General features: G+C 32.4%; 2 protein-coding genes across 2 annotated transcripts in view; one reads left to right on the top strand and one right to left on the bottom strand.

The window, feature by feature from the left end:
- Positions 1–169: 169 nt before the first annotated feature.
- On the bottom strand, positions 170–4341 carry LOC106111135 (putative beta-carotene-binding protein). Its single transcript, XM_013293126.1, has 6 exons — positions 4208–4341; positions 2257–2399; positions 1639–1736; positions 1012–1145; positions 542–691; positions 170–401 (listed from the first exon to the last, which is right to left on the bottom strand). The coding sequence occupies exons 1-6, from the start codon at positions 4278–4280 to the stop codon at positions 247–249; spliced, it is 753 nt and encodes a 250-aa protein (XP_013148580.1). The 5' UTR covers positions 4281–4341; the 3' UTR covers positions 170–246.
- Positions 4342–9493: 5152 nt separating this feature from the next.
- Positions 9494–10993, top strand: part of LOC106111003 — a 2236-nt gene continuing 736 nt past the window's right edge. Inside the window, exons 1-3 of the mRNA XM_013292971.1 lie at positions 9494–9622; positions 9977–10233; positions 10687–10986. Coding sequence (XP_013148425.1) covers positions 9535–9622; positions 9977–10233; positions 10687–10986 — 645 coding nt within the window. The 5' untranslated portion in view covers positions 9494–9534. The remainder of the gene's footprint in view (positions 9623–9976; positions 10234–10686; positions 10987–10993) is intronic.

The raw sequence follows: 10993 nt of genomic DNA, 5'->3' as shown, positions 1-10993 counted from the left end.
AGCCTTGTACTAAAATAGTTCATTTTAATGCTTTTTGATGCTCTTAATACCTAGCAATTTTATTTAAAAAAATAATTCCTCGGTAAACGTCCAATTCTTTAGAAAAGACCCTTAATTTTTCTCTACAATCGATTTTAAATATTGACGTCAATAAAAGTGCATTGGCAAGAAAACAAAACACAACTTTTTTTAATTATAAGAAGGTATTAACGATAAGTATAAAATTAATAAAACAAACATAACAGATTACGGTTTAGGGAACAATTCATCGTAAGGTATATTTTTAGTGATCTTGTTTGCCGCGTCCAGTATAATTGTAGACACGCCTCTCTCAGCGAATGGTTTAGCCGCTTTCAGGAGCTCAGCTTTGTTTTCATTCAGCGCCATATTTGTCGCATCTTCTGTAAAAGCAAATTTAAAAACTTCTATAAATTCCGTTAAAACACCAAGTATTCCAACCAAGTTTCCACATTATAATTTATTAAAATAAGTAAACATTTGTTGAAGCATAGGTTAAATAATGAATGAAATTGCTTCTTACCCAAAGTTTTATCACCATTGAAAAGCCCCTCGAGTTTAATCTTGTAGTCTCTGATAGTGATGTCTGTGTCGATGCCAGTAAACTCAATGTATTCCACGCCATCTCTCTCCACTATTTTTATCCTCATAAACGCATCAACGTTGCATTTAACTGAAAAAATAAATTCTATTAATAATGTGAATTTAGTTTTATAGTATTTCCGAACTGTACTTATAAAGTTTTGTAAAGCTACTAAATGATGGCCTTCAATAAAAACTTATAAAACGAACAACTGGTAGACAATGCATCTACAATTATTTTTTCCTGTTATCATCGTTTAAAATCAAGTGAAACCCTTTTGTTGCTCTTTTGCCATTGTATACTAAAAAGTAACATTTGGTATACTACGTTGAACAAATGAAATCTTTCTTCTATCAAGACTTTTAAGATTAACGGTTGTAAATAGTATAATGCAAGAAATGGTTACTAACTGGCATCAGCAACGAGCGTTCCCTCTCCACGGATTGGCAGCAGCAAGAATTGTATGTCCACTTTGTATTTGCCTTCGAAATGCAGACGCGGGAAGCGAATGCGAGTGCGGAATGTTAATTTTTCTAAATCAACACTGAAAAATAATAGTTTTTCCATGTAAATCTCAGAAAACAAATTAATTAAAGCGACATCTCGTGCTAATATCTAGTACTATACTCTGGCAAAGCAAAAATATTACAATGCAAACTTTACAATAGATGGCGTTAATTTCTTTTATTTACAAATGTAAATAAACGTGAATTTCCACTGCCCATTGTTCTGTACGAAGAAAATTATTATGTCTCTTTATATTTAAAAGGGTGTGAGAGGGATGACAATAAAAGGCATTTTTAGCACAAGAAATTAAAGTTAAGATTTTATGACAAGATAATTTTAAACAACTTGACCGTGAATTATAGTAATTGAAAAATTATGAGATAACATGCAATTACAGACTTAAGGAGAGACGGCAATTAATTAAAATGATACCCGTTTACATCGGAATTGAAAAATTATTTCTTTGGGCTTTGTTATTGCAAAATAAATTCTTATAAATTCTATTACAAGCAATTTTTGTTATTACTTACTCGACAAGTTTTAAGCTAAAGTTGCCAGCTCCAGAAACCTTTATATCTTTGCCCACAGCTTGGAATGATCTGCTGTTACTCCCCACAGGTGGGGTTATCTGTAAAAATGATCATTTCGTGACGCTCACTTGTACTTTGTCGGATTAATAAAATATTCGATTGTTACATCTTTAAATTTAAATAAATACTTTAAAATCTAAGCTGGAAAATCAATATTGTCAAGGAAACGATTAATACAAAACCGCTTGTTGCATATACAATGTTTCAAACTACATATAAATAATTATTTGTTTAAACACAACAGAGTCACGCCATTTTGCTTTCAATAAGTTAGATATCAACTGTTCGATAGAATCTTGGCACAAATTATGTAACAATCATTAACTCCCTTTTAAATTTAAGACTTTTATCATTTTTTTTCAAATCCGCTAATTTTTTTGACCTACTTCCCAAAAGAAGGAGGTACTCAATTCGTCTGTATTTTTTTTACACGTAACTATTCGAACTGAACTCTAAGCTTGTGGTAGGTACTCACGACAAAAACCGATTGGTGGGAATCGAACCCACAACGAATATTATTTCAACTTCAACTACACTCCATATAAAATTAATACATACCTCATGAATATAGAAGGGGTCTAGACTGGGCACGTTCAGCTCGGGGATGCCCTCCACTAGTTTTGGTCGCAACTTCTCAATGGAGTCACGAACGCACTCGTTCACTGTATCCTGATCTCGTTTGCACACTTGAATGTACTCCGCTGTAAACAGTTATTATTTAAATTCCATAATAAGTGTCGATAAATGGTTACTAAGGTAATTAATTCATATATTCGGTGATTAGCTTCGATAAGCGCCAATAGACTAATGGTTTGGGGTACGGACTATCGATCTTTCGGTCGAGGTTTCGAATCCCGCTATTCGACTATTGTCGTAAACCATATCCTAGCACAAGCCTAGACCTCAGTTAGAATGGTTAAAGGAAATATTAGTAAATTAACAAAAATCTACTAATATTTAAAAAAAAATCCTACTGATATAGTAAATACGAAAGTTTAAATGGATGGATGTTTGTTAGAGTTTGTAGCCTAAACGGCTGAACGGATCTCGATGAAATTTGGCATAGATGTAGAGAGTAGTCTGGAAGAACACATAGTCTACTTTTTTTTTTATTCCGAGCCAACGAAGTCGCATGCGAAAGTTAATATACATTAAATGATTGAGTTTTCACAGTCTATACCTTTTAAATGTTTAATCTCGATGACTAATCTTATTTCCTACTGAATCTGCCTTCTTATTAAATCTACGAGTAGCAGATTAGAATCATATTTCCGTACACTAGTACTAATGTACAGAATAATAAATCTTGAACGGTTAATCGTTTATAAATCCTATAACATTATCGCTCCCGTAATCGACTAGATAATAAACTATCGCTTAACTGCACCGCAATTAGTAAAGTGCCAGTAACTGTTGTTATCATTTTCGCTAGATGGCGCATAAATCGTATAGCAGAAGTTTTGATTGCATTTTCTTTAAAACTGTATTTTTTTTGTCTGCTATGTTTAATCCGAATACTGAAATGTATGAAAGACAAATTCCAATAATTACAACATTATCCGACTAAACTATCGCAGTACTGTTTAGTCTCGCGTTGATTCCTATGACCTTATATGGAGTTGTGCACACTAACTACTCGATTTTAGTTGTGCAAATAAACAGTTGAATTCGCTCCGAAACAATTGACGATCGCACAAATGTTGTGCGGTAGATTCGTCGAAGGTGCACCTGGTCTAAAACTGAAGATCTAGACAATCATACTTATGTCGTAGATATTTGTTCCAATATAACTCCACAATGGCTAAAGAGATTTTAGTCGAATTTAGAACAGAGATCGGAACTGTCTGGAATAGAGAATCAATTGAATATTTTTTTATTACGCACCATACCTACTAAGTCGCAGACAACTAGTGTAATAATTCCCAATTATACTAAAATATAAACATTTTGAATTAGCGTTTACGAAGTCACTGGATTACAATGGAAGAAGCCACGTCTAAATGACATGTGATTTGTTGACCCTGACCCGAGTACTATTGCTTTGCGGTGCACATGTACCACATGAAGTATTATGTCCTTGGTATAGCATATAACTGTGAAAAAATCTCCCCATAAAAATAATGATGGTTTACATGTCATGTGAGAATTTAAATGAGATTAATTTATTTTCTAAACGCAAACCTAAGTTTTAAAACAATCATATTAAAATTAAGATAATCATAAAATTAATAATACAGACCCATTGCCAAGATGAAAATGGACTATCGATGGGTCCGAAACTAGTCGGTGCCGCCACCGGAAAAATAGACGTGGGCATAATTAGTTATAATAATGTCTTACGATTTAAACAATTTGAATATATTAAATGAAATTATTCTTGGCATACTTATAATGTTTTAATTTATTGTTAAAATCAAATATTTATTTAAAAATGTGAACATTAAAAACCTAATTAAATTGAATATTGAACAAAATAAATTGATTATCAGAATTAATAATTCAAACTTACGTATTTTAGAATAACATTGCTCATAATAAGTGTACATAAATAGAAGCACTATAAATTTATTACCGGCCAGCATTTTAAAACAAATTATATGCAGAAATATTACCGACTTTGACAAAGGCTAAGTAAGCACTATGCAGTCGTGTGCGGTGTACGATTATTATATATGTCGGCATATGAAATAGGTTATTATTAACAAGTTCAAGGTAACTGCATCGTGCACAAATGGCATCCATGAGAATAAAATCATTATTAATAACAATATTTTTTTAATTCAACGACAGAAAACGACACATTTAAAAAGAATTACTTGTATTGGCTATTTCACGTCAGATTTGAACAAACAATTATAATATTAGATATCTAGCGGTAACCCTCAAATGCATCCGCAAAGAATTCAAAAGAATAATAAATAGCCTAGATGTTCTCCCAGACAAATCAACAACTATGATTCGCTTGCGACGTCATCGGCACGGATAAGTAACCAATAACATTTCTGTAAGCACCAGCTACATCTCCTCAGTCCCTGAATTACCCGGAACGGCAGTACAAATAAATATTTTAATAATTGGGATCTCGTTATCAGGAACAAGTATGTTCACGAAATATTTTCCTCGACATTACATACTCATGCCAATCTTATGATGTGTGTAGATAGATAGATTAGAAATCTGGGTCTTCTTGCTCTATGGTAGCAAGAAACAATTTTCCTAAGAAACTAACGCATTATTGTAAAATGTATACTTACTCTACTCGAGTGCTACACACTCCTAAAAACATTGCAATGTCCTGTAATCTTCTTCATTAAGGTTATTACACTTAGATTAAGTTATTTTTGACCAACATGTTCAAGGTAACTTTATAAAGCAGACAGGAAAAACACTAATATTATTGCGGAAAAATTCAATTTTTTATTTAGGTATCGCAAAAAAGAACAAATTATAACCTTTATGACCTTGCAATACTATTTAATACGTTAATACAAAATATAATTACTCTTTAGATTTATTACTACTTATGTCAGTCTGACTAATTGTGCGAATTCATCAAGAACATAGAAATGAATGGAGTAGCATGTTTTTTTTTCTTAAAGATCTTGAAAAAGGTATAGGACAAAATAATTGATTTTGAAACTGCAGAACAGTTTTCCATTTATGTAGCAACTACGACTATACAAACTAACTTGCCAAACTTCATTTATTTTTTCAGAGAATTATAAATCACAAAATATTATTTCCTCTAAAGATCGCAAAAATAAAAGGTCAGACGAAGGCAAGTTATAAATGATAATGAAATGAAGGTTATTTGTACATAATCTTCCTATTGTTTAATCACTGCAATATTTATAACTGAGAAGATGGCCTTAGTTGCTATAGAGATTTAATTATGATTTGCCACGGATTCATACAAAATATAAACGAATATAAGAATGTAATTGTTTTTTCATAGAATAATGATAACTAACCGGTAGAGGTAGACCTAGAAAGAGATGGATGGATTGCGTGATATGTTACATGATCAAGAAGGGAGGGATGTCTGAGATGACGGATGATAGAGTGCTTTGGAAGACGAACACGGTGCGCCGACCTTACTGGAGTAGAATAAGGCAGGGGAAATGGAATGATGACTAACAAGCTAGGTCGACGTCGAAGAGTCAGGAGATCAATAATTTGCACAATAATTTTAAAACCTAAGATATGACTTACTAGCTGTTGCTCGCGACTTCGTTCGCGTGAAATTTAAAAAAAAATAATGTAAAAACTTGGCCTATATGACAACAGAGCTTTTTAATGGTGCAGAAATTATTGAAATCGGCCATTAGTTTTTGAACTAGTTCAATACATACAAAAATACAAATCTTTCCTCATTATAATATTAGTATAGTTAGCGGTCCAAATACATATTACCAGCAGGAAATTAAAAAATACACAAAAATGTTTGGTTTTTTATTTTTAAAAAGCCTAACCGTCTATTATGTCCAACTGTAAATTATTCTGCACGCCTTAAAAAATAATATAGCAATATCACTCACGTATATCCCAATGCCAACAACAAATTCCACCGATAAATAAATGTAGAATTAAATAAAGATACACGAAGTGACATAACATGTTTTAGAAACAAACAGATGTATAACAACTAGAAATGTTAAATTTAATAATTACTAGTCTTTGAAAGATAACAGCTTGATAAACATTATGCGACCAAGTTCAGATGCTGGGTATTTTATAGAGGGGCATTAGAAGCACTTCATTGTTAACAAGATCAAGGTATAGGCCGAGACGTAATGGAGGCTTCAGGTTAATGAAGAAAAATAATTACAAAGTCGCATCGGAAAAATGAAGGAAATTCATTGACCTAGTTTATTCTTCTAAAAATCGATTAAAACGCAATGAACTAGCTTTTGCCCGCGACTCCGTCCGCGTGAAATTAAAATAAACAAAAGTGTGTAGCCTATGTGTTCTTCCAGACTATCCTCTACATCTGTTCCAAATTTCATCGAGATCCGTTTAGCCGTTTAGGCTCCAAACTTTAACAAACTTCCATCTATCTATCCATCCATCTAAACTTTCGCATTTGAAAACAATGAACAAGGTAAGCTTAATCTAAAACTTTTTAATACGTAATAACCATAATTCAGAAATAATTTAAATGATGAAGCCTCTATTTGTTATGTCCTAACGGATACTGTCGTCACTGGTAAAAAAAAGGAGGCGGTGGCTTTTTCATGCGAGCCAGAAATGATGTTTGATTTTAAACCATAGATTATTTAATAGTTGGAATGTATTATAATTTAAAACATTAATTTAATCAAAATATAACCTTTTACTAACGTTATTAACAGCTATTTGTTACAACCTTAGATTGTTAGATGGACAAAAGGCTAAGCTGAGATTGCCCTTAATCACATAGCTATGGCCTATGGCTTACTTTATTTACCTTCCAACTACTTAGGTCTTTGTAAGGTGCGGTACAATTAGTTAACCAGTCAAAAGATATACATTAAATGTAACTGGAAATATACTGGATAATGCTATTGACCTGTAAATGTTTAATTCATATAACAGTGAGTTTGCAAAATCTTAAATCTTAAGATATTGTTGTGTAAAAATCATCATCGTCATCATCACCGGCTCACTATACGTCCCTTCTAAGGGGCTCGGAGCCTACCCTAATAAGGGGTGACTAGGCCATAGTCAACCACGCTGGCCAAGTGCGGGTTGGTTGACTTCAGACATATCTTTGAATTGTTCGGCGCTATGTGCAGGTTGCATCACGATGTTTTCCTCATGGCTCAGTGGTTTAAACACTTGACTTATAATCTACAGGTCTTGGGTTCGAATCCCGCCGTGTACCAATGTGATTTTTGATTTTTCGAATTTTCATATGTACATAATTTACCAGAGGTTCTTAAGGTGAAAGAAAACATCGTGTAAGAATACTTAGAAAGAATTAACGATGTTATGTTTCTGTACTACTTCTAGGTAGTGGAAATCTGCGTGTACATTGACGTAAAATTCACATGTTATAGTTAAATATGAAAACAAACACAGACATTCGAATCAATCGCGTCTTGATCAAAAAATGTAATTGCGTAAGCAACAAACCATAAGCTTAGGTTAGTGCTTAAAAAAAACTTCAGAAGAACGGTAATTTAAAGCACAAATTATGATTGTTATCTGTATCAAAATATATTTCAAACATAATTTTATTACTGCAATCAAAACTTTTATATCCAATTGTGTTTCTTAAAATAAAACTCGACCAAAAATGTTGTACTAAGCTATTCTTTTTATGATATAACAGATGTAATCAACGAAATACGAAATAATGAACCAACGTATCCGGGTAACATTTTCCTAGTAATATTTATAACAATTTACATAACGTTCATAAATCACGAGCAATGCTGGGTTGTCACAACTGCGTTTACACTCCGACCGTCATTAAGTACAAGGTAGTAATAATATAAAATTCATATTTATCACGGTCGAATATAATATAACTAGCTTTGGGCTGCGACTCCGTATGCGTGGAATTAAGAGGAAAAAAATAGTTAAAACCTATGTATTCTTCCAGAATATATTCTACATCTAAGCAAAATTTCATCAACATCCGATCAGCAGTTTGGGCAACAATCTAACAAACATCCATCCATCTAAACTTTCGCATTTATAAATGCAATATTATAATATTAGTAAAAAATAATATGTAACCTGTATATTCTCGTGTATACGAAGAAAAACAATTTTCAATCACAGTAATTGAATATCTGTTTTGTTTTTTAATTCACCCTTTGCCACAAACGCCAGTTATTTCCTAAGTAAACGATTAGTGGAACTTATTTATACTTATATCGATATCCTTCCGAGTTGACATCAAAAACAAAACAACAATTAAAATAAGCGCCATCTGTCTTGTGACTAACTAATTAACTTGTCATTGTCATACAGATGATTCAAACTCATAAGAAATCTTTGTTATTTCTCAAAACGTACGACAGATATCGCTGTTGGAATAATAAATCAAAGGATCTTTTAAGTTGGATCAAATTACAAATTATTAAAACTATTCATCAAGATCGTTTTAGACGTTTTGAAGTTTTTTTAGTATCGCGACACAGTTTTTTTACTTTTAATCACATAATAAAGTACATCTTTTCATCTTAGATAGTTTAGTCTATATTTTGTCCGCAATATTATATCTAACATATATAAATTCTTCAATTGACGCTATGGCAGTTATTTAAATTAAACTAAATAATTCGAAGCTCTAAATACCACGTTGTATCATATTTTCAAATCAGTTATTATGTACCAATTTCAAATTATCTCATCAAAGCAAAATATTGTCGCTGAACCGCTAAAAGTTGTATGTGGTCACAACATATAGTAAAGGTATTATAAGAAATTCAAGGGTAAGTTGAGTAAAACATGATAAATACGCGAACCGCAGAATGTTCTCCGAACAATATTATGATAACTCGTAAACATTAGTATACAAACTGAAACAATACAAACTTATACAAACTTAAAATACTGATTAGAAAATAATTCGATTAGGATATAATACACCTAACTAATAACCTCAAATATAAATCAATTGTTAATTAAATGTAATTACCAAACAGTAAACAGCAAAAATTTTTTAGTAATTTGTAGTCATTATTAAAATACCTTCTTTTTACAAATATGTTTACAACTACAGTAAATATTCAACGGAAACAAAATCTGATTCATTATGATTGTGTGCTTCGGCAAATGTGACGTAGACAGATAAGCCGGGAACTATGACCTCTGTGTGATCAGGAATACAGTCCAGTTGATATTATGCTCCCGCGGTACGTCAATTGTCCTCAAATAATGTGGAAGTGCTGTGTAGTTCTGTCTGTTCTATTAACTGTTGGATTTGGACAAGGTATGTTACATTGTAATGTTATTTTTATTAAGATTCTAGGTACCTTTAGTCGTGTTTGTTTATGATTTTTTTCTAACCACTTTATAGTACTACGGCCACGTTATATCATAGTGTTACCATCTTTTGTAAGCCATGTATTTATTACTATTATTGTTTTATATGAAACTAGTTATTTTAATGACATAATGAATTAAAACTTTGTGAATCGAGCATGATAGATTTGGTAATGCAAAATGTTTATATAAAAATTAAATATTCAAAGTATGATGCAAACATGATTGACAATATGACAACATCATTATAAATTGTAGTATGAGTAACGTGCTTTTGTCGGAACTGGTCTGATCGTTACAGATGATGTTGAGGTTACAACAGACTCAAAATTGGCGGAAGGAGAGAAGAAAATGAGCGATCAAATTCTGGTGATCCTTGAACACTTTAAGCAGCCCAATCCAGTTGGGATTCCCGGAGCTGATGTACCCGACCCGTATCCAGTGCCAGATATGAAGCAATCTCTGTCCCTTGGCACTTTATATTTTAAAAACACTGCCGTATATGGAATAAGTAACTTTAAAATTTTATACGTGAACGCAGAAATAGGAGCTATGGAGGTTAGTTTGATATAATCACTTAAAATCGTGACCTACAGTGTTGCATTTTATTGTTATAGGTATCTTAGTTCATTTTAAAATAAAAATATTGCAACCGCAAAATTTATTGTTATAAAAATATCAAGAGTTAAAACTCGCGTATAACGTCGCTTCTTATAAAACGTGACGTAATATAAATTATTAAAATGTTACATACAAGCTTTCGCCCGCGATTACGTCCGCGTGAAATTAAAAAAAAAAAAGTAAGTAGCCAATGTGTTCTTCCAGACTATGCTCTACATCTGTACCAAATTTCATCTAAATCTGTTTAGCCGTTTAGGCGACAAACTCTAAGAAACATCCACACATCCATCCAACTAAACTTTCACATTTATAATATTAGTATGAATATGATAGTATGATTGTGATCCTAAATTAAATTCAAGTCTTCTAAAAACGGTTCTTTAATTACAGGTTAACGCTGCATTAGCAATAGACAAAATACAAGCCCGAGGTAACTATACTCTGTCCACGTGGCTAAACAGAGCTCAGGGACCTTTCACTGTTGACATATCTGGTCTTAAAATAATGGCTAAAGCCACATTGGGCGTCGAAAGAGATGGAAAACTACAAGCGCAAGGCATAACTATAGACCTGGGGTTCACCAACATTGCTGTCAATTTTGAAAATTTAGGTTTCTTCGGCAGCATGTTCCAAGGAATTGTAAACTCAGTGGGCACATTCCTATTTGATTCTATCAAGCCATATGTACTTAAAGAAG

The sequence above is a fragment of the Papilio polytes genome, unplaced genomic scaffold (genome assembly GCF_000836215.1).
Source record: "Papilio polytes unplaced genomic scaffold, Ppol_1.0 DF824180.1, whole genome shotgun sequence".
NCBI classification, from domain to species: domain Eukaryota; kingdom Metazoa; phylum Arthropoda; class Insecta; order Lepidoptera; family Papilionidae; genus Papilio; species Papilio polytes.
The sequence above is the reverse complement of the archived record's forward strand: the minus strand, read 5'-3'. Positions and strand labels throughout refer to the sequence as shown.